General features: G+C 44.2%; 1 protein-coding gene across 1 annotated transcript in view; it reads left to right on the forward strand.

The window, feature by feature from the left end:
• Window positions 1-16,835, forward strand: part of MYRFL (myelin regulatory factor like) — a 77,544-nt gene extending 60,709 nt beyond the window's left edge. The window contains exons 20-24 of the mRNA XM_038756632.1: window positions 4,786-4,873; window positions 6,655-6,729; window positions 7,758-7,878; window positions 16,252-16,326; window positions 16,463-16,835. Coding sequence (XP_038612560.1) covers window positions 4,786-4,873; window positions 6,655-6,729; window positions 7,758-7,878; window positions 16,252-16,326; window positions 16,463-16,549 — 446 coding nt within the window. The 3' untranslated portion in view covers window positions 16,550-16,835. The remainder of the gene's footprint in view (window positions 1-4,785; window positions 4,874-6,654; window positions 6,730-7,757; window positions 7,879-16,251; window positions 16,327-16,462) is intronic.
• Window positions 16,836-24,643: the final 7,808 nt, after the last annotated feature.

Consider the following 24,643-nt stretch of genomic DNA (forward strand, 5'->3'; position numbering starts at 1 on the left):
TATTCATTGAGCGCTTACTGTGTGCAGAGCACTGTACTAAGCGCTTGGGAAGTACAAGTTGGCAACATATAGAGACGGTCCCTACCCAACAGTGGGCTCACAGTCTAGAAGGGGGAGACAGAGAACAAAACAAAACATATTTACAAAATAAAATAAATAGAATAAATATATACAAATAAAATTAATAAATAAATAGAGTAATAAATACATACAAACATATATACATATACACAGGTGCTGCAGGGAGGGGAAGGAAGTAAGGTGGGGGGATGGAGAGGGGGAGGAGAGCACTGTATTAAGTATTTGGCAGAGTACATTATGACAGAATTAGCTGACACGTTCCCTGACCATAATGAGATTACAGGCTAGACGGGGAGACAGACTGGTCTGCTGTGTCGACTTGAACAAGTCACTTCACTTCTCCAGGCCTCAGCTGCCTCATCTATAAAGTGAAGATTAAGACCACAAGCTCAATGTGGGACAGGGACCGTGTCCAACCCGATACGCTTGTATCTACCCTCGTGTTTAGTTCAGTGCCTGGCATGTAGTAAGCACTTAGAAAATACTATAAGAAAAACAAATAGACATAAAAACTAGGAGGTATTGAATCCCCATTTCACAGTTGAGGAAACAAAAGCGGAAGCAGGTAAGTGACTTTCCAAGGTCACACAATAAGCAGGTGGCAGAACCACAGCAGGAGTTGTCCTTGCTCTTTCCATTAAGCCACACTTAACTCTCAAGTATTTCCCCCTTCTCCTGTAAAGACGGGGTGTGGGGGGAGTGTGTGTTTGTGTGTATGTGTGTTGGGAGAAGACATGTAATCTGGGGCGGGGACGGTAGGTATGTCGCTGTCTCTCTCTCTGATGACTCTCCCAGGCCGACCTTTTCCTCTCCTAATTCTTGGACTCTATCCTAGCCCCAAGGAAAGCCCTCCCTCTAATTCTGAGTCCAAAGACATTCATAGAGAGCTTTCTCCCCACCTGCTCCATTAACGAACATGACTTTGGTTGCTCATAATTTGTGAAGACTTTATGGCGAATGAGCAAGGTGTCTCGGGGTCCAGCTCTCCTACTAGACTGTAAGTTCCTTGAGGGCAGGGAATGTGCCTACCAACTAATAATAATAAAACAATGGTATTTGTTAAGTGCTTACTATTTGTCAAGCACTGTACTAAGTGCTGGGGGAGATACAAGATAATCAGGTCCCAAGCATAGAGGATAGAGCACCAGCCTTGGAGTCAGAAAGTCATGGATTCTAATTCCAGCTCTGCCACTTGTCTGCTGCATGACCTTGGGTAAATCATTTTACTCCACGGTGCCTCAGTTACCTCATCTGTTAAATGGAGATTGAGGTCCTCTAGACTGCCAGCCCCTTGTGGGCAGGGATTGTCTCTCTTTATTGCTGTATTGTACTTTCCAAGCGGTTAGTACAGTGCTCTGCATACAGCAAGCGCTCAATAAATACAGTTGAATGAATGACTGTGACTCTCATGTGGAACAGGGACTGTGTCCAACCCAATTTGCTTGTATCCACCCCAGCGCTTAGCACAGTGTCTGGCAAGAAGAAAGTGCTTAAAAATACCATTATTATTATAATTATTTCTTAGATGAGGGAACTGTGGCCCAGAGAAGTTAAGTGACTTGCCTGAGGTCACACAGCAGGGATGTGGCAGAGCTGGAATTAGAACCCAGGGCCTTGGACTGTCCTCTACCAAGCCTTTGTCCAGTGCTCTGCAGAGAGTAAATGCTCACTAAGTATCATTGGTTGATTAAATGATTGATTGTCTGCTTTGCAGATTTCTAATCAAGGGGCGGCCTAGGCTGCTGACTCCTTTCATTCATTAATTCAGTTGTATTTTACTGAGCATTTACTTTGGGCGGAGCACTGAACTAAGCACTTGGGAGAATACAGTACAACAATAAACAGAAATATTCCCTGTCCACAACAAGCTTACAGTCTAGAAGGGAAGACAGACATTAATAGAAATAAATCAATTCTCCCAAACTTCAGAATCCCTGGGCCCTCCCTTAGGAGCATTATTGGCTTGGGGTAGCCTTTCTCAGCTGCTTCATCCAGGAACCCAGACCATGATGATTGAATAAAGCCAAATCATCCTCCCTCATGCTTTCTGGCCCAGTTTGGGGGGGTGGATCCAATTCAAAGTAATGGAATCCGCTGTTCTCAGTGGGCGTTTTGACAGAGGGTTGAAAAACTGAACAGTGTGTCTAACGATCGAAGATGAAATCATGATGAAGGTAGAAATTCCCTTTATAGCCTGAAAATGTGTATCCTGGCAGCAGCTGCTCTTTGCCTGGGCAGAAGGAAGGTGATCTGTCAGTTCTAATTGTGTGTGATCAACATGATTGGCCTTTAGGCTGGAGGAGATGGGAAGTCATTCATTCATTCATTTAATCGTATTTATTGAGGGTTACTGTGTGCAGAGCACTGTACTAAGCACTTGGAAAGTACAATTCAACAACAAATAGAGACAATCGCTGCCCACAACGGGCTCACAGTCTAGAAGGGGGGAGACAGACATCAAAACAAGTAAACAGACACCAATAGCATCAATATAAATAAATAGAATTCTAGATATATGCACATCATTAATAAAATAAATAGAATGATAAATATGTACATATATACACACAAGTGCTGTGAGGCGGGGACTGGGATAGAGCAGAGGGAGTGAGTGGAGGCTGGGAAGGGGGATGAATAAAGCGAACAAGTCTGGGTGACGCAGAAGGGAGTAGGAGAAGAGGAAAGGAGGGCTTAGTTAAGGAAGCTCTTGGAGGAGATGTGCTTTCAATAAGGCTTCACAGGCAGGGAGAGTAATTATCTGTCTGATATGAGGAAGGAGGGCAATCCAGCTCAGGGGCAAGATGTGGGCAAGAGGTTGGCAGCGAGATAGACAAGATGAAAGTACAATGAGTAGATTGGCATTGGAGGAGTGAAGTGTACAAGGGGGCAAGGGGATTTGAGTGCTTTAAAGCCAATGGTGAAGAGTTTCTTTTAGATTCAAAGATGGATGGGCAACCACTGAAGTTTCTTGAGGGGTGGGGAAATATGGCCTGAATGTTTTTTTGTAGAAAAATGATCCAGGCAGCAGAGTGAAGTATGAATTGGAGTGGGGAGAGACAGGAAGCTGGGAGGTCAGCAGAGACACTGATTTAGTAATCAAGGTGGGTTAGGATAAGGTCTTGGACTAATGTGGTAGCAGTTTGAATGGAGAGGAGTGGGCAGACTTTGGTGATATTGTTAAGGTCAAACCGACAGGATTTAGTAATGGATTGATATGGGTTGAATGACAGAGAGGAGTCAAGGATAACCCCCAGGTTACGGGCTTATGTGACAGGAAGGATTGTGGTGCCATCAACAGTGATGGGAAAGTCAGGGGAAGAACATGGTTTGGGTGGGAAGATGAGGAGTTGTTCTACAAATGGGAAGTTTGCGGTGATGGTGGGGCATCCAGGTAGAGAGGTCTTGAAGGCAGGTCTTGAGACTGCAGAGAGGGAGAGAGATCAGGGCTGGAGATGGAGATCTGGGAATCATCCACACAGTGATGGTAGTTGAAGCCATGGGAGCAGATAAGTTCTCCAAGGGAGTGGGTGTAGATGGAGAATAGAAGGAGAAATGTCAAGCACCATTCTGAGTTAATCTGGAGGGATGCAGTCACTTCCCCGTATGGGCCTCACCGTCAAAGTACGAGTGAGAGCTGGTATTGGATCGCCATTTTACAGTTAAAGAAACTGAGGCACAGAGAAGTTAAGTGACTTGCCCTTGGTCAACGAGGAAGGCTACTGGCAGTGTTGGGATTAGAACCCAGGTCCTCTGACTCCCAGGGCCGGGCTCTCATCCCAGACAGAAGAACAATAAGCCTGGGAGTCGAAAGGCTTGAGTTCTAATTCCGGCTCTGCCATTTGCCTGCTGAGTGACCTTGGGTCAGTCACTTAACCTCTCTGTGCCTCAAGTTCCAAGTCTGTAAAATGGGGATTAAATACCTGTTTTATCTCTCCCTTAGACTGCTAGCCCTATGTGGGACTGGGACTGTAGCTCAGTCAATAGTATTTATTGAGTGTTTACTGTGTGCAGAGCACTGTACTAATGCTTGGGAGAGTACAATATTACAGTAAACAGACACATTCCCTGCCCACACCGATCTTACAGTCTGGAGATTAGAGGGTGTCTAATCCAATTGTATTTAGTAAAGTGCTTGGCACAGAGTAAGCACTTCACAAATGTCCCAATTATTATTCATCCTGACAGAACAGTGCTTTGCACATAGTAAGCGCTTAATAAATGCCATCATCATCATCATATCCACAGTAGCGATTATTTCTTTGCTCTTCTTCTTGCTCCAAACCTGTGTAAATCATTTTTATCTGTGTTTCTTCCCCATTAGACTTAAAGCTCCTTGAGGGCAGGGAACATGTGCTCTGCCACTTCTGAACTCTCCCAAATGCTTTGAGCAGTGCTTAGCATTCAGTAGGTTTTCAATAAGAACCGTGGAGTGCTAATTTGAGACAAGGAGACTTGGAGAGAGGTAAGAAGTGGGAGCCGATCTTTTGTCACTCTTCTTCCCATTAAATGTGAAGGAAGGCCCCTTTTAGACATCTAAATTTGCTATACTGAGAATTCTTGTGTTACTAGGGAGGGTGTTTTAACTAAATTTGCTACACCGAGAATTCTTGTGTTACTAGGGATGGCGTTTTAAGGGGCGGGGGGTGGTCAACAGATCTCACCCTCCTCAATTACCTTCACTTCATCCTCTCAATCCCTTTTTAGGCATCAATACGACCATCAGCTCCATTCAGATTGTGGAAATACAGCAAATAATTGATCATCGCTATTGCAGTTCAAGGCTCCAGTGCAGGTGAGTGATTCACTTATTACATACTTTTATTACCTGTTTGTCACTAGACTTTTTCAAAGCCTCCCTCTAGACTGTCAGCTCCCTATAGGAACACTTTTACCAACTCTGTTGCACTCTCCCAAGCATTTAGTACAGTGCTCTTTTAGACTGTGAGCCCACTGTTGGGTAGGGACTGTCTCTATGTGTTGCCAATTTGTATTTTCCAAGCGCTTAGTACAGTGCTCTGCACATAGTAAGCACTCAATAAATACGATTGATGATGATGATGCTCTGCACACAATAAGAGCTCAATGATACTACTGACTGATTCTGAAAGAGAAAAAGAAAGAATAAAATCATTGTAAACTCATAATGCCACTTCACTAAAAATGCATCATCCACTATGTAGAAATGGACAGCCCAGGCCCCTGGTAAGAGTATATAATTTCCTCTGTCCCTCTGAGGTACTGCGCAATTTTGAGAGGAACATATTTCTGTAATCTGTATTGAGAACCAACAATGGTGAAGGCCCTGAAAATGAAAAGTTGCCCATTTCCAGAGAGTTTTCAGCACTTTTCTAATAGGGCAGGATCATTCCCATGATTACTTGTCCTCAAGTGGAGCTTCCTCGGGCTCAGAGGCTGGACACATCCTGAGGGCAGGCAAAGGTGGGATTTGACCCTAGACTCCTCCTGCTTCCTGCTCTTCATCCCATGGAAAACTGAAGCCCGCACTTTTGGTCTGTGGGCCCCATTGGAGACAGGGACTGTATCTGATCTGATTATCTTGTATCTACCCTAGTGCATAGTATAGTGTCTGGTGCCTACTAATAATTGTGGTATTTGTTAAGCACTTAGTACTTGCCAAACACTGGGCTAGGTTGGAGATAATTAAGTTCCACGTGGGGCTCACCCGTAGAGAGACCAGTAAATGTTTAACAATGCCACAATGATTATGATTGAGATTTCCAACAGGGAAAGGGTTAATTTAGCAGCCTCGCCCAGAAAATATGCTGAGATTCATTTCAGCCTCCCCCTCACCCTCTACCTCCATTCCAGCACAAACTATAAACCATCCTTCACGTACTGATAAGGAAACTGTCAAGTCTCTGAAGGTCATTAGAGATGTGCAGCCTGGATGCCACTCTGCCTAGGGGGAATAAAAAAACAAAAATTCCCTTTTCATTCCATTGAACACCATTGGAACATTTCTCCAATAATAACGAAATGGGATTAATCAGAGTGAGACAGGAAAGGCATTCTACAAATCGTACCCTCTATTTTGACATTTCCCCCAACCTTGAATTTAGGGTGTGTTTGTCTTGGCGGATTCAGATTGCGGAAATATCCGGTGTTTTCTGTTAATGTTCCTTGCAAAGAGGTGACCGTGAAATGTAAGAGCGGGTTCTCATTTCAAACTCTCTATTTCTTGTGAGGTTGTCCCCTCAAAATCTTTCTTTACCTCTGTGGTCTGACATAATCTTCATCTATTTGACCATTATGAGACCTCTTCCTTTACTTGCTCCTGGGCATTTGGTTTGAGATTTGATGTTTTTGTTGGTCATTTTCTCTAGCTGTTGATAGCTGTGAATTTCTCTTACACATCAGGACTGGAGAAGATAGCTTTGTAAACAGAAGAAAGCTGGCTTTTGGCGACGTCTGAAAATATACTATTAAATCCCCCAATATGTTTTTATCAATTAAGGGCTTTAAAAATTAGCATGCGATTAGTTATGCAGATAAAGCTGTTGAGAAACATGTTCTGGATGTTTTGACATGCATTTTTTTCCTTTCATCCATTAGGTCTGGAAATTACAGCTATAATATTCCTATCAACAAGCACACACCCACCAATGCAAAATTTTCACTGGAAATCAAGTAAGTAAAGGAAACTTACTTGTTTCCTAATGAGAGGAGCTAGCTGGCTTTTTTTCTATGCATTCAATGATATTTTCAATCAATCAGTGGTACTTACTGTGAGCTTACTGTATGCAGAGCACTGGACTGTGCTTGGTAATATTATAATTATGGTATTAATTTATAGTTTATATGGTTTATAGTTTGTGCTGGGATGGAGGTAGAGGGGGAGGGGGAGGCTGAAATGAATCTCAGCATATTTTCTGGGCGAGGCTGCTAAATTAACCCTTTCCCTGTTGGAAGTCTCAATCATAATCATTGTGGCATTGTTAAACATTTACTGGTCTCTCTCCGGGTGAGCCCCACGTGGAACTTAATTATCTCCAACCTAGCCCAGTGTTTGGCACATGGTAAGTGCTTAACAATTACCACAATTATAATAATAATTATAATACCACAATATTACATAATATATATAATTATTATATGTCAAGCATTATTCTTAACACTGGGGCAATACAAGCTAATCAGGTCGGACACGGTCCCTGTCCCACATGGGGCTCACAGCCTAAGTAAGAAGGCGAATGGTTTTTGAATCCATCATTTTACAGTTGAGGAAACCTAGACTCAAAGAAGTTAAGTGACTTGCTCCAAGTCACACGGCATGCAAGTGGCAGAGCCAAATTAGAACTCAGGTCCTCTGATTCCCAGGCCTGTGCTCTTTCCTCTAGGCCATGCTGTTTCTCGCTGCCAAAGTACAATATAATAGAGTTGGCAGTTATGGTCCTGGCTCACGAGTTTAGAAGGGGAGACGGACAATAAAACATAATCTTTTCTCATCTCTTTTGGTTTGGGCTGGGGGTTTCCTGAGACACCCTCTTAAACTTTAGAGGAAAATTTATTCTCTCAGCATCCCCTCCCCACCCCAACCCAGGTCTCTGTGGGGGAACAGGGAGGAGGGGTGTGGGAGAGAAGGCCAGGTAGTGGTCAGACAGAAGGATTTCAGAGTTGTCATTTGTAACACCATTCTTCCTCTCTTTGTTTCTAAGCACCACAGAACCAATGATGGTTTTCCAGTGCAGAAGCTCTTTTGGAAGTGTCTGTTTGCAAAGCCAAGCGGGAGCAAAAAGCCCACGAAGCACAGAAGAAGACACTCTGAACAGCACCCAGGTGACGTAGGCTCCTTCACAGCTCTTAGGATCCCTGCTGTAACCCTTGCTCCATCCTCTCCTCTTAGAACCTTTCATCCTAGTTTTCTTTTAAATCTTTGAAACTCCCTGGACCTTTTTGAAGATCAAGAGGTCCTTATTGGTTTTCCTTTTTACTCCTACTTCCAAAGTCTTAGGGAAGCAATAAATCCTAGAGGAAAGAACACGGGTCTAGATGGTAGGAGACCTGGGTTCTAATTCTGACTCTGCCATTTGCCTGTTGTGTGACCTTGGGCAAGTCACTTGATTTGTCATTGCTTCAGTTTCCACACCTGTATAATGGGAATTAACTGTCTGCTCTCCCTCCGCCTTAGACTGTGAGCCCCACGTAGGACAGGGACTGTGCCCTTATTCATTCATTCAGTCAGTCCTATTTATTGAGTGCTTACCACATGCAGAGCACTGTACTAAGCACTTGGAAGAGTACAATACAGCAGTTCTCTTTCCTACTTACTCTGCGAGCCCCATATGGGATCTGATTGTCCTGAATATTCTCTCACAGTGCTTGACATATAGGAAGCGCTTAACAAATGCCACCATTATTCCCAAGCACTTAGTACAGTGCTCTGCACACAGTAAGCTCTCAAGAAATATGATTGATTGATTGATTATTATTAGTAGTAATAGTATTGTTATAATCCCAGTCCCTGGTCCATAGTCATTCCTTCCCCACCCTCCCCATAGTCGAGGAAGGAGCCCATCCCATCCTTCACTTCAGCCCCCAGCAGCACTTAGAACAGAGCTTGGCACATAGTAAGCGCTTAACAAATACCATCATTATTATTCATCTATTTATTCTCTCACCTTTGATTATTGCATATTTGTTCACTGTTCATTTGCCTCCCACCATTAAACTGTAACCTCCACACAGAAATCACATCTCTTGCTACTTTTCTATGTTTCTCAAGCACCAAATACAATACCCTGAGCTCATTAGGTGCTCAGTAAATATTGCTGATACTGAAATAAATGCCATCCATGAATTCTTGACCCTAGAATTCATTCACTACCATCCTTCCCGTCTCACAAGCCCGCAACCTTGGTGTCATCCTCGACTCCGCTCTCTCATTCACCCCTCACATCCAAGCCGTCACCAAAACCTGCCGGTCTCAGCTCCGCAACATTGCCAAGATCCGCCCTTTCCTCTCCATCCAAACCGCTACCCTGCTAATTCAAGCTCTCATCCTATCCCGTCTGGACTACTGCACTAGCCTTCTCTCTGATCTCCCATCCTCGTGTCTCTCTCCACTTCAATCCATACTTTATGCTGCTGCCCGGATTATCTTTGTCCAGAAACGCTCTGGACATATCACTCCCCTCCTCAAAAACCTCCAATGGCTACCGATCAATCTGCGCATCAGGCAGAAACTCCTCACCCTGGGCTTCAAGGCTGTCCATCACCTCGCCCCCTCCTACCTCACCTCCCTTCTCTCCTTCTACTGCCCAGCCCGCACCCTCCGCTCCTCCACCACTAATCTCCTCACTGTACCTCGCTCTCGCCTGTCCCGCCATCGACCCCCGGCCCACGTCATCCCCCGGGCCTGGAATGCCCTCCCTCTGCCCATCCGCCAAGCTAGCTCTCTTCCTCCCTTCAAGGCCCTGCTGAGAGCTCACCTCCTCCAGGAGGCCTTCCCAGACTGAGCCCCTTCTTTCCTCTCCCCCTCGTCCCCCTCTCCATCCCCGTCTTACCTCCTTCCCTTCCCCACAGCACCTGTATATATGTATATATGGTTGTAGATATTTATTACTCTGTTTATTTATTTATTTATTTATTTTACTTGTACATTTCTATCCTACTTATTTTATTTTGTTGGTATGTTTGGTTCTGTTCTCTGTCTCCCCCTTTTAGACTGTGAGCCCACTATCGGGTAGGGACTGTCTCTATGTGATGCCAATTTGTACTTCCCAAGCGCTTAGTACAGTGCTCTGCACATAGTAAGCGCTCAATCAATACGATTGATTGATTGATTGATTGATTCAGGCCAACAGCATTTATGGACATATCCATAGTTTATATTAATGTCTGTCTTCCCCTCTAGACTCTAAGCTTCTTGAGAGCAAGTTATACGGTACTCTTCCAAGCATTTAGTACAGTGCACTGCATGCAGTAAGCACTCAGTAAGTACCACTGGTTAATTGAGTGGAATGATACCTCTTGCCCACCTTCTGAAAGATTAACTACCTGTGTTTCCATGGAAACATAGAAGGAATTCAGTTTTATCTTTCCCTATTTTCTTATGAGAACTCTCTCTGGAGGAAACTCTGCAGGGCAATTTTTCTGTTTTGTGGCTTCAGTTATTTCCATAAATTGGAAAAATTTACTGTATTTCAAACTGGAAGATGATCTTTTTGACATTCCCTTATTAAGCTTCAGCATATGTACCAGGGACTAATGCCATAGCATAGCTGCAGTCTGAAGGTGCAAAACTTTGAACCCACGCTACATCCCTTAATTGACCTTCCTGTTTATCTTTCTTGTGACGGTATTCCACAGGCAACACCTTCATCATCAATGGTATTTACTGAGCGCTTATTGGGTGCAGAGCACCGTACTAATCGCTTGGGAAAGAACAATACAACAGCCTCGAGGGGAATTATCAAGGAGTCTGCCATTGCCCTGTAACTCATGTTGTGTCTCTGAGTCCAAACTTAAACTGCAAGCCAGTTGCTCTTCAATTTCCCCTTTACAGTTCTGTAGGATACCAGAATGTTTTCCTTTTTCCCTGTATCTGTCCCAGTCATAATAATAACTGTGGTATTTCTTAAGCCACAAGCTATGAGTTGGAAACGACTTGACGGCAAATAATAATAATAATAATAATAATTCGGTGAGCGATTACTATGTGCCAAGCACTGTAGTAGACATAATCAGATTGAACACAGTCCCCTGCCCCACACGGGCTCTTGGGAGAGTTTAGTATGACAGGCTCGTAGACATGATCCCTGCCCACCTGGAGTTTACAACCCACAAGCAAGAATCAATCAATCAATCAATCGTATTTATTGAGCGCTTACTGTGTGCAGAGCACTGTACTAAGCGCTTAAGAAAGAAGATGACAGAGCAGTTCAGCTCTAACTTTCTCCTCCCATGTTCCAGGGTGTCCCATGTCCCATGTTCCAGCGAAGCAGCGTGGTTTAGTGGAAATGCCCGGGCTTGGGAGTCAGAGGTCGCGGGTTCTAATCACAGCTCTGCCACTTGTCAGCTGTATGACTTTGGACAAGTCACCTCACTTCTCTGTGCCTCAGTTACCCCATCTGTAAAATGGGGATTAAGACTGTGAGCCCCTCATGGGACAACGTGATTACTCAGATCTGCCCCAGTGCTTAGAACAGTGCTTGGCACATAGTAAGCACTTAACAAATACCATCATCATCATCCAGGATCTAAAAAGAATCAGGGTGCTCTCAGGTCAGGAAATGATCGCTCTTGCTGAGCACGCCAGACAGCAGGTTTTCTGTATCACCGCCTTGAACTAGGTAAAACAGAAACTGCCTTCAGTTAGAGAGCCCAGTGAGGGAATCACAGGCGTGGATCCGGAAGCGCATTGTAAGCAGGCAATGTATCTGCCAACTCTGTTATATTTTACTTTCCCGAACGCTTAGTACAGCGCTCTGCACACAGTAAGCGCTCGGTAAATACATTTAATGATCGATTGAATGATTGAAGCTAAACTGAGTCAGATGGCTTTGCCTGAAAACGGGATTGAGAATGGGGAAACTCATTTCCCAGTGGTGGATTCGAGTAGACTGGCACCTCAGTTAGGGACAAAGGCCGACAGACTCCTCTGATGTCCTCCAGTATTTTCCCTCAGATTAGTTGCCTCCCAAGACTCAGCTAGGAAGGCTTGGCCTGGCTTGCCAAACTGCATGAGCTGAATTTTTCATCATCATTATCTACCTCATCAACACTGCCATCATAATCAACATCACCATTATGTTCATCAACCTCCTTATCATTACCATCATCATGATCGTCCCCAACATTGATATCATTATCATCATCGTCGCATCAGCTGCACGTACAATGCCATCGATGTCACTTTCCTGAGAAGCAGCGTGGCCTAGGGGAAAGAGCACGGGTCTGAGAGTCAGAGGACCTGGGTTCTAATCACGGCTCTGCTGTGGAGCCTTGGGCCAGTCACTTCACTTCTCTGGGCCTCAATTCCCTCATCTGCCAAATGGGGATTCGCTACCTGTTCTCTTCCCTACTTAGAATGTGAGTCCCATGTGGGACTTCATGATGTTGAATCTAAGACACTTAACTTCTCTGTGCCTCAGTTCCCTCATCTGTAAAATGGGGATTAAGACTGTGAGCCCCACGTGGGACAACCTGATTTCCTTGAATCTACACCCCAGCACTTAGAACAGTGCTTGGTACATAGGAAGCGCTTAACAAATACCATCATTATTATTATTGTTATTACCCCAGCTCTTAGTGCAGAGCTTGGCACATAGTAAGCACTTAACAAATACCGCAATTAAGAAAACCCTTTATTTCTTATTTTGCCCTCACAGCAAAATGTCCGCAGAAGTTATAATGATAATAACAAGAATCTGTGTATCATCTGTTGTCCGTTGAGCATTACTAAATGCCAGGCACGGAGGTGAGCCCTGGAGAAAATACCAGATACTTAGATTGGAGTGTGAGTATCCATAGAGAAGCAGCAAGGCTCAGTGGAAATAGCACGGGGTTTGGAGTCAGTGGTCATGGGTTCAAATCCTGGCTCCGCCAGTTGTCAGCTGTATGACTTTGAGCAAGTCACTTAACTTCTCTGTGCCTCAGTTACCTCATCTGTAAAATGGAGATTGACTGTGAGCCCCAGGACAACCTGATCACCTTGTAACCTCCCCAGTGCTTAGAACAGTGCTTTGCACATAGTAAGCTCTAAATAAATGCCATTATTATTATTATTATAGTGGGCCCACAGTGTAAACAATGAGTTCACTGACTCAAATTAGGCACTTTAGGACACAAAGCAAATCATCGCCTGTGATATTTTGTGAGCGCTTACTGTGTGCGGAGCACTGTACTAAGCGCTTGGGAGAGTACTATGAAGTTGTTTCTTAGTGGCCCTACAGAAATCTTCTTTCTCCAGAGGCCTTCCCTTATTGTTTCCTCATACCCATCCGAACCCAAGCAGTGTGCCTGATAGCCCACCCAAAGATGCCCGTTGGGTACACGGGACGTACCCGAGGCTGCTGAGCAGACATAGCACCATTGGCGAGGGGGTGCTGCTGGGTACAGAGTAGGCCCACTGGGGTCACATAATAATAATCATAATAATTATGGTATTTGTTAAGCTCTTACTGTGTACCAAGCACTGTTCTAAGCACCGGTAGATACAAGGTAATCAGGTTGTCCCACATGGGACTCATATTCTTAATCCCCATTTTACAGCTAACTGAGGCCAGGAGAAGTGAAGTGGCTTGCCCAAGGTCACACAGCAGACAAGTGGCGAAGCCAGGATTAGAACCCACATCCTCTGACTCCCAAGCCCAGACTCTTGCCACTAAGCCAGAGAACTGGGAGTTCTGAATCCAGGAGTTCTGCCACTCACTGTGCTGCGCTCCGGATCGCCACGTGACAACCACCAACCCAGAAGTAATGATGGCGTTTGTTAAGGGCCGACCATGTGCCATGCACTGTGCTAAGCGCTGGGGTGGATATGAGATGAGAGGTTGGATACAGTCCCTGCTCTCATAGGGCTCAGTCTAGCGGGGAAACCAGAAAACCAGAAGCGGCTCCTTAGAAATGTCAAGGACCTCTTGTCTTCTACTGCCAATCAATCAATCAATCGTATTTATTGAGCGCTTACTGTGTGCAGAGCACTGTACTAAGCGCTTGGGAAGTACAAGTTGGCAACATATAGAGACAGTCCCTACCCAACAGTGGGCTCACAGTCTAAAAGCCACTCGCAACTGGGCTTCAGAAGGGCCAGCAGGCTGGGATATCCACAGTGGTGGTCCTGTGAAGGACAGGAGTGATGCCTAATTTTTTGGTTTTAATGGTATTCATTAAGCACTTACTATGTGCCAGGTACCATTTAAGCACTGTGGTAATAATAATAATGGCATTTATTAAGCGCTTACTATGTGCAAAGCACTGTTCTAAGCGCTGGGGAGGTTACAAGGTGATCAGGTTGTCCCACATGAGGCTCACAGTCTTCATCCCCATTTTCCAGATGAGGTAAATGAGGCACAGGGAAGTTAAGTGACTTGCCCAAAGTCACACAGCTGACAATTGGCAGAGCTGGGATTCGAACCCGTGACCTCTGACTCCAAAGCCCGGGCTCTTTCCACTGAGCCACGCTGCTTCTCTAAGCACTGTAGTAATAATAATAATGGCATTTATTAAGCGCTTACTATGCGCAAAGCACTGTTCTAAGCGCTGGGGAGGTTACAAGGTGATCAGGTTGTCCCACATGGGGCTCACAGTCTTCAACCCCATTTTCCAGATGAGGGAACTGAGGCCCAGAGAAGTTAAGTGACTTGCCCAAAGTCACACAGCTGACAGTTGGCGGAGTCGGGATTTGAACCCCTGACCTCTGACTCTTTCCACTGAGCCACGCTGCTTACTATGTGCCAGATACCATTTAAGCACTGTGGTAGGTACGTGTTAATCAGGCTGGACACAGTCCATGTCCCACCTGGGGCTCACAGTCTTAGTCCCCATTTTATAGACGAGTGCCAAATTCTCTCAGTGCCAAATTCTGGGGGACCGCTACCACCGCAAAATTCGACTCATGTTTAATCATCTCATTCAATTCCAAGAAGGGTCAGATCTAGCTGGCGAGCTGTAGGTTTCTGACTCGCATTTTAACCAGGCGAGTCAGCAGAGGTGATTGGAGAGAAACTCTACTCCTACTTTATGACCGAGGGAGAGCGATAGATAATAATAATAATAATAATCATATTTATTAAGCAATTGCTGCTATACAAAATGCTGGAGTAGATACAAGATAGGTCCCACACGGGACTCTCAGTTTAAGTAGGAGGGAGAACAGGTATTGAATCCCCATTTTGCAGATGAGGGAACTGAGGTCTAGAGAAGTTAAGCGTTTTCCTCAAGGTCACAGAGCAAGGAAGCGGCAGAGCTGGTGGGACTAGAACCCAAGACCTCTGAGTCCCAGGCCTGGGCTCTTTCTGCTAGATCAGCTGCTTTTCCTAGGTAGTTCTAGCTTAGTAGTTGAAAGATGGCTGGGTTAAGAGGTGGAGGCATGAATCATTTACTGTGAGCGGATTTATCTCGTTCTCCAAGAAACCCTTGAAAATACACTCACCCACAACGCAGACGAGAAAAAAATAGGAGTCCTTTGCTTGGGTTTGATCATTTGCTGTGCAAATTATTGTCAATTCTATCATGTTTTCAGTGACAATGTATGGATACAAAAGCTGGACAGTGAAAAAACAGGATAGAAAGAACATCGATCCTTTTGAAATGTGGTGTTGGAGAAGGTTTTTGTGAATACCACGGACTGCCCGAAAAACAAACAAATGGATTTTGGAGCAAATTAAACCAAAGTGGCCTTTGGAAGGCCAAATGACTTGACTATTTTGGACACATAATCAGGAGGATTAATTCACTGGAGAAGACACTAATGCTAGGAAAAGTCCAGGGAAAACGTGGAAGAGGCAGACCAGCAGCTAGATGGATAGAGACCATAACAATGATAATGGAAGAAAGGTTGCGGATTATGGCAGAGGATGGGACTTTCTGGAGAAAGTATATCCATGGAGTTGCTATGAATCGGAAACGACTCAGTGGCAATAATAATAAACCAGAGAAAATGGATTTAAAGCTGTTTCCTCTCTCTCTCCCTTAGGCTGTGAACCCCATGTGGGACAGGGACTGTGTCCAATCTGATTAGCTTGTAGCTACCCCAGTGCTTAGAACAGTGCTTGACACATAGTAAGCGCTTAACAGATACCATTATTATTATTATTATTAACAAATACCACTTTTTTTGCGGGCAGAGAACGTGTCAGCCAACCCTGTTGTATTCTCCCAGGTGCTTTGTTCAGTGCTCTGCACACAGTGAGCGCTCAGTAAATACCACTGATGGATTGATTGTTGTCAATCCAGTTGATGCTTTGGCAAAGATGATCAGCTGTTTTTCCCATTCTGATTGGTTAGAGCAGCGCTGCTCACGAAGCTTGGAGTCAGCACTTTCCTCCGGCCTCCTGGAAACATCTGACTTCTCTCTGACTTCAAATCTCACCCCAATCACTCACACTAAGCCAGGCAGGGAAATGCAGCCTCAGTCAGTTCTTCCCTCCAAATGAATCTACAATGAGGTTAACCAACGTGTGTGTGTCTTTCTAATTCACATTCTAGGGATGTCAGCATATATGGAGTCTCCCTGTGGCTCATTTCTATGACAGTGTATTCCATTTCCGTGTCGCTGCCCCGGTAAGCTTTTTCTTAGAAAAAAAAAATGGAAAATTAGACTGAAACAAAGATGACATTTCAGCAGCGGTGAGTTTCTATAGGAACTAAGTCTCTCTCGCTTTCTCCCCAAACCCATCCCTCCTCCTCTCTTTGACAGGATATCGCGGACTGCTCAACAGACCCTAAACATGCTGGGATAATCTTCACGGATTACTACCTCTACTTCTATCGGCAGTGCAGCTGAGTTCTGGAGTTCGCCTGTCTCACTATCGCACAAAGGAACATGACCACATATGCTGCTAAAAGGAGCCTGTATCCTTCACCGGCTAGTTCACTTCTTCAAATTTGGTTCTTGAAGAATTCCTCCTGGATTTTGCCTTGGCTGGTTTCAAAGAGAATGAAGAAAGTAAAGGATTTTCTGGGTTTAAACCACCACGGACTTCGTGCATTCAATAGTGACTCGTAAGAAGTTGGTCAGAGTGTGGGATTTGGAAATGATGTCACCTATTTAATAAAACTCCAAGGATGCAGCTAACGTTTGCTCGAAATGAATGTGCTTCCCGACTGTGTTGGAAAAAAAAATTTATTTCAGATGAGAGAATGCTTTCCCATTTAGCGTTATCTTCCTAAGAATAATTTGTGTCTCATGAGGGGTTTTTGCTCTGAAAGGAGGAATCCGAGCAAGCCGAATGAGAGTCAGTTTTCGGGTTAAACTTTGGCTGTTTGTTTTGGATGTGTGCTGCTTTCAGAAGTACACTAGAGTGCAGGATTTAGCTTGTTAGAGAAACGGGTTTTGGAGAATTATTTACATCTCTGGTTGGTAATACAACGACCAGTGGTTGCTAATCTCTCAAGGACTGAGGGTGAGGATGTGATCAACCTGTAAGGAAGAGTCGCCTCCATATATTTTGGAGGAAAAATATACCTATAGAGTTCCCTCCTTTGGCGGTAGGACACTGTTAGAATCGATTGTGATCCTTCGGGATTGGTACTTTACAACTATATTGGATTAGGATCATTTGAAACTACTAACATACCTGTAGGAAACGCAGCATTATTCTCAACCAAGTGGTTTCAAATAATAATAATGATGATGATGATGATGGCATTTGTTAAGCGCTTACTATGTGCAAAGCACTGTTCTAAGCACTGGGGAGGTTACAAAGTGATCAGGTTGTCCCACAGAGGGCTCAAAGTCTTCATCCCCATTTTACAGATGAGGTAACTGAGGCCCAGAGAAGTGAAGTGACTTGCTCAAAGTCACCCAGCTGACAATTGGCAGAGTTGGGATTTGAACCCATGACCTCTGACTCCAAAGCCCAGGCTCTTTCCACTGAGCCACACTGCTTCTTAAAAGAAGTACTACTACACGCTACTTCAAAGAAGTAGAAGACACACAAAAACATTGTAGTTGAGGATTCCGAAAAAGCCACAATGGCCATCTAACAGCCTCAGATTAGAGCAATTTTGCTTGAGAGATTATCATGGAAATAACATGGCTTAGTGGAAAGAGCACAGTCTTGGGAGTCAGGGGTCGTGGGTTCTAATCCTGGCTCCCCCACTTGTCGGCTTAGTGACTTTGGGTAAGTCACTTAACTTCTCTGTGCCTCAGTTCCCTCATCTGTAAAATGGGGATTAAGACTGTGAGCCCCATGTGGGACAACTTGATTACCTTGTATCTCCCCCAGCGCTCAGAACAGTGCTTGGCACATAGTAAGCTCTTAACCAATACCATGATTATGATTATTATTAATATAATTATTCTATATTACATTATTATAAGAATATATATATGATATATATGTGGCATTTGTTAAGTGCTTGCTATGTGTCAGGTACTTTACTAAGAGCTGGATACAAGCAAATCGGGTTGGACACAGTCCCTGTCTCCCATGGGGCTCACAGTCTTAACCCCCATTTTCCAAATGAGGTAACTATGGCCCAGAGAAGTGACTTGCCCAAGGTCACACAGCAGACGAGTGGCAGAGCCGGGATTAGAACCCAGGTCCTTCTAACTCCCAGGCCAGTGCTTTATCTGCTAGGCCACTGTTAGTTGATGAGGAAAGGATGCAAGCATGGCGTGCTCATGCAGTCACCAAGCAGAAAACCAGATCTTAACGTTGCGAGTTATTGCTGATCTTTGTGTTGCAGCCCCTCCCCAGCCCGGGCCCAATTGGATGGGGGTCACCGTCCCTTGCAGGTCTCAAGCAAGGCGTAGTGGCTACAGCCCAGGCTTGGGAGTCAGAATGTCATGGGTTCCAATTCCGACTCCGCCACTTGTCTGCTGTGTGACCTTGAGCAAGTCACTTCACTTCTCTGGGCCTCAGTTCCCTCGTCTGTAAAATGGGGATTGAGACTGTGAGTCCCAAGTGGGATATCCACCTCAGTGCTCAGTTTAGTTTATGGCACATAGTAAGCGCTTAATAAATGTTATTATTATTATTATTATTAAAGGGCTGCCACCTCTACCTTTACAGTGGCAAAATAATTTTCATACCCACTGTGCCCCCTGTTCACACCCTTCCTTATGCCTAGACCACCCTCTTGATGATGATGATGATGGTATTTGTTAAGCGCTTACTATGTGCAAAGCACTGTTCTAAGCACTGGCTCTTCTTTTATAGCCAACAGACCACTGGCCTCCCAATCTTCTGGACCCTTCTAAAAATCATATCTCCCCCAGAAGGCCCTCCCTAATTAATCTCTCTCATCTTCCTACTCGATTTATAATAATTATAATGATAGCATTTATTAAGTGCTTACTATGTGCAAAGCAATCAATTAATCAATCGTATTTATTGAGCGCTTACTGTGTGCAGAGCACTGTACTAAGCGCTTGGGAAGTACAAGTTCGCAACATATAGAGACAGTCCCTACCCAACAGTGGGCTCACAGTCTAAAAGTGGGAGACAGAGAACAAAACCAAACATACTAACAAAATAAAATAAATAGAATAGATATGTACAAGTAAAATAAATAAATAAATAGAGTAATAAATATGTACAAACATATATACATATATACAGGTGCTGTGGGGAAGGGAAGGAGGTAAGATGGGGGGATGGAAGCACTGTTCTAAGCGCTGGGGAGGTTACAAAGTGAACAGGTTGTCTCACGGGGGGCTCACAGTCTTAATATCCATTTTACAGATGAGGTAACTGAGGCACAGAGAAGTTAAGTGACTTGTCCAAAGTCACACAGCTGACAAGTGGCGGAGCCGGGATTTGACTCCAAAGCCCATGCTCTTTCCACCAAGACACACTGCTTCTCTATTTCCCCCCCTTGGTGCTATTTCAGCATTTCCATCTTTCCCAAGCAGTTGAATACTCATTCTCTGACCTGGGATTTATGGACATATCATTATACTGTATTGTTTCTCCCCACCTATAAATTTATTTTAATACCTCCTCCTTGATTGTAAGATCTCTGCTGGCAGGGATGATGATGATGATCCTCACCAGTGATATTTATTGAGCAGTTACTATGTGCAGAGCACTGTTCTAAGTGCTTGGGTGAGCACAATACAACCATAAACAGACACATTCCTTGCCCACAGTGAGCTTATAGTCTAGAGGATGAGATATGCCTGAAATTTCTATTGTACCCTTACGAGTGTTTAATATAGTGCTATTGACTGAGATGTCTGCTGTAGGTAGCAGTAGAAAGGGAGAATGAGGAAGTAATGAATGTGTTTTAGTCTGTATTTTCACAATATCCGTGTTAGCAAAGTCTCAGGGAATGAGGGTTTACATGCTAAATTTTTGTCACCTCCCAAATTTTGTGATAAACTAACCAACCTCCAAAAATTGCTTATATAAGACTTTGAAAACGGATGGCCATTTCAAGTCATTCTTCAAATCCTGGATACCCAGGGTACGTGGCGACATGATTTATTGAAGGACATTCAGTGGTAACTTAGAAAGGAAGGGCTGGGTATAAATATATTGCATCTCCTCTTACCAGTTACTCTTTTATATTTTCCTAAAAGTTTAACAACTCAGCTAAGAATGATAAAAATCAGTTCTAAAGAGCACTTTAGTAAATGTCTCATTTTGGTTGTCCGAGAGTTTTGGTGTAATGCCTTTCGAGGACGTGTCATTGGTTTTTAGTGTCTGATTCTAAGGCATTTGTGAGCTATTAAAAGCAATCCACCAATTTAAAATCTAGATAATTTCATCGGTGTTTTTTTAAAAGTTAAAGATGCCTCCCTTTCACCAACTATCATCTTGTGATTAGTCCCTTGTAAGCCCGGTAATTCTGCTCAAGAATGATAGACACGTACTTTAAGGAGAAAAGAAAATCTGGGCTGAAGATTCCATTTGAATGTCTGTTTTCTCATTAAAAACAAATTTAGATGTAGATAACATTTTTAAAAAGGATTGCTTCCTTACCATAAAACCGCGCTACGGATGGAATTCTCCAGTCCATTTTGACTGGCTATTTTGATCTCTGTTATCACATGAATCAAAGAAAGGATGTTCTCGGGAGGAGATAAAAATAAAGGACTAAAGGAAGAGCTTCGTTGAGTGAAGTGAAGTTTTCTGGCTATCCAGATTCAAACCTCCAAGCGAGGGAATGAATACATACTCAGAATGCCCCGGATAGACCGACTGTTCTTGATGAAAAGCAGCATGGCCTAGTGGAAAGAGCACAGGCCTGGATGTCAGAGGATCTGGGTTCTACTCTCAGCTCCGCCACTTTTCTGCTGTGTGACCCGGGGCAAGTCACTTAACTTCTCTGTGCCTCAGTGAACTTCTAACTTCGCTAGACCGTGAGCTCGCTGTGGGCAGGAAATGTGTCTGTTGTTGTATTGTAGTCTAGCTCTCTGGCTGTTCCTTCTCAATCTCTTTTTCAGACTTCTTCTTTGCCTTTTTTTTCCCTTCCAAATGGTATTTGTTAAGTGTTTATTATTCATTCAATCGTATTTATTGAGCGCTTAATGTGTGCAAAGCACTGTACTAAGTGCTTGGGAAGTACAAATTGGCAACATATAGAGACGGTCCTACCCAACAGCGGGCTCACCAGACACTGCACTAAGCCCCGGGGTAAGTACAAGATAATCGGGCTTTGCAACCTCCCACCCTCTAATTGTGGAGCTCTCGCAAGGCTCAATTTTTGGTCCCCTTCTATTCTCCATCTACACCCACTTACTCCCTTGACTTCAACTACCAACTCTACACAGATGATTCCCAAATCTACATCTCCTGAAGTCTCTCCGCCTCTGCAGTCTTGCATTTCCTTCTGCCTTCAGCTCATAACTTGGCTGTCCCACGGATACCTCCAATTTAACATGTCCAGAACGGAACTCCTCATCTTTCCACCCAAACCCAGTCCTTTACCATCTTTCCTATCACTGAAAACACCGCCACTATCCTCCCAGTTTCACAAGCCCGTCACCATGGCATTATCCTCTGCTCGTCTCCCTCATTCAACCCACATATTCAATCTGTCACCACATCCTGGCAGTTCTACCTTCCCAACGTCACTAAAATCTGCCCTTTCTTCTCCATCCAAACTGCTACCACATTAATCCAATCATTTATCCTATCCTGCCTTAACTACCGCGTCAGCTTCCTCGCTGACCTCCCTGCCTCCGGATTCTCCCCAGTCCAGGCCTTACTGTTGCTTGGATCATTTTCCTAAACAAATGTTCAAGCCGGTTTCCGCAATCCTCAAGAACCTCCAGTGGCTACTCAGTCACCTCCACATCAAACAGGAACTCCTTAATACGGCCTCAAAACACTCAATCTGCTCTTCCCCTCCTATCTTCCCTCACTGATTTCCTACTACTACTTCTAATAATAATGGCATTTTTAGTAAGTGCTTACTATGTGCAAAGCACTGTTCTAAACGCTGGGGAGGATACAAGGTAATAAGGTTGTCCCACGTGGGGCTCACAGTCTTAATCTCCATTTTACAGATGGGGGAACTGAGGCCCAGAGAAGTGAAGTGACTTGCCCAAAGTCACACAGCTGACAATGGGTGGAGCTGGGATTTGAACCCGTGACCTCTGACTCCAAAGCCCCGGCTCTTTCCATTGAGCCACGCTGCTTCCCTACTACAACCCAGGACACACATTTCACTCTTACAACATCAACCTGTCCACTGTACCTCAGTCTCAACAATCTCACTGCAAATCGTTTTCATCATCCTCCCTCTGGCCTGGAATTCCCTCCCCCTTCCGATATGACAGACTATCACTCTCCCCATCTTCAAAGCCTAATTAAAATCATTAAAATCACGTCTTCCCCCACAAGGCCTTCCCCTAACAAGTCCTGCTTCTTCTTCTTTCTTCATCGCCTCTGCACTTTGATCTGTACACTTAAAGCCCTTGAGATCCACCCCACTCTCAGCCCCACAGCACTGAAGTACATATCCGTAATTTATTTTTAGGTCTGTCTCCCTGTCTAGACTGTAAGCTCCTGGTGAGCAGGGGACATATCTACCAACTTTTTTGCTTTGTACTCTACAAAATGCTTCGTCAAGTCCTCTACACACAGGAAGTGTGAGAAGCAGCATGGCTCAGTGGAAAGAGCCCGGGCTTTGGAGTCAGAGGTCATGGGTTCTAAATCCGGCTCTGCCAGTTGTCAGCTGTGTGACTTTGGGCAAGTCACTTCACTTCTCTGGGCCTCAGTTACCTCATCTGTAAAATGGGGATTAAGACTGTGAGTCCCCCGTGGGACAATCTGATCACTTTGTAACCTCCCCAGTGCTTAGAACAGTGTTTTGCACATAGTAAGCACTTAATAAATGCCATTATTATTATTAAGTGCTCAGTAGATACCACTGACTGATTGATTAAACTGGTTTTATTCCATTCTCCTGACTACACCTGATCTTGAAGGGGTTCACATTTATATTTTAAGAAACGTTGCCGAACTGCAGCCCTGTAGGGGAGGTCAGTCCAGTGACTGTGTCCATCTTTCAGGTGAGGAAGCAGTCCTAGAGAAGCTCATCTTATTTCTTTTTTCAATGATATTTTTAAAATGTCAGGCCCTATACTAAGCGCTGAGGTAGATAATAATAAAAATAATAATGGTATTTGTTAAGTGCTTACTAAGTGCCAAGCACTGTTCTAAGCACTGAGAAGGATACAAGGTGATCAGGTTGTCCCACATGGGGCTGCAAGATAATTAGGTTGGACACGCTCCCTGTCCCATGTGGTGTTCACAGTCTTAATCCCCATTTTACAGAAGAGATAACTGAGGTCCAGAGAAGTTAAGTGACCTGTCCAAGGTAACCCGGCAGACTAGTGGTAGAGAACCAGGTCTTCTGACCCTCAGGCCCATGCTCTTTCCACTAGGCCAAGCATGGCCTATACCCTATACCCCTCTTCCACTGTCACTTCAGGGCATTCTAGACTGTGAGGCCGTTGTTGGGTAGGGATCGTCTCTATCTGTTGCCAAATTGTACTTTCCAAGCGCTTCGTACAGTGCTCTGTGCACAGTAAGCGCTCAATAAATATGATTGAATTGAATGTGATATTGTTCTCTCCTAGAGCTTAGTACAGACCTCCGCACAGTCAGTACTCAATTAGGGGAAGCAGTTTGGCTCAGTGGAAAGAGCACGGGCTTTGGAGTCAGGGGTCATGGGTTCAAAACCCGGCTCCACCACTTGTCAGCTGTGTGACTTTGAACAGGTCGCAACTTCTCTGTGCCTCAGTTGCCTCATCTGTAAAATGGATATTGAGACTGTGAGCCCCATGTTGGACAACCTGATCACCTTGTAACCTTCCAAATGCTTATAACAGTGCTCGGCACGTAGTAATCACTTAATATATGCCATTCTTATTCTTATTATTATAAATACCATTGATTAATTGATTGATTTTGGGCAACTACTGCTCTGAAAAAAGGAAAGTCCCCATGCTTAGATACCTAGCATATGCATATCCAGAAAACTGGGTTACCAAATTTTTGGTTGTGATAAACATTTAGAGGGGTGTGCTATTTATATTCAAGTCACTATGTATAGATGTTTGTACATATTTATTACTCTATTTATTTTACTTGTACATACTTATTCTATTTATTTTATTTTGTTAATATGTTTTGTTTTGTTGTCTGTCTCCCCCTTCTAGACTGTGAGCCTGCTGTTGGGTAGGGACCGTCTCTATATGTTGCCAACTTGTACTTCCCAAGCGCTTAGTACAGTGCTCCGCACACAGTAAGTGCTCAATAAATACGATTGAATGAATGAATGAACACTTAAGTAGTACTCTCAATCACAGGGTAGAGCACAGAATTCCAAGTGAACCGTGGGCCCTTAGACCATGGGAAGATCAGGCCACCAGATCCTATGGTTGGTTTGTGTACTTTTTCTTCCTTAGGAAGCAGCA

The sequence above is a fragment of the Tachyglossus aculeatus genome, chromosome 14 (assembly GCF_015852505.1).
Source record: "Tachyglossus aculeatus isolate mTacAcu1 chromosome 14, mTacAcu1.pri, whole genome shotgun sequence".
Classification (NCBI taxonomy): domain Eukaryota; kingdom Metazoa; phylum Chordata; class Mammalia; order Monotremata; family Tachyglossidae; genus Tachyglossus; species Tachyglossus aculeatus.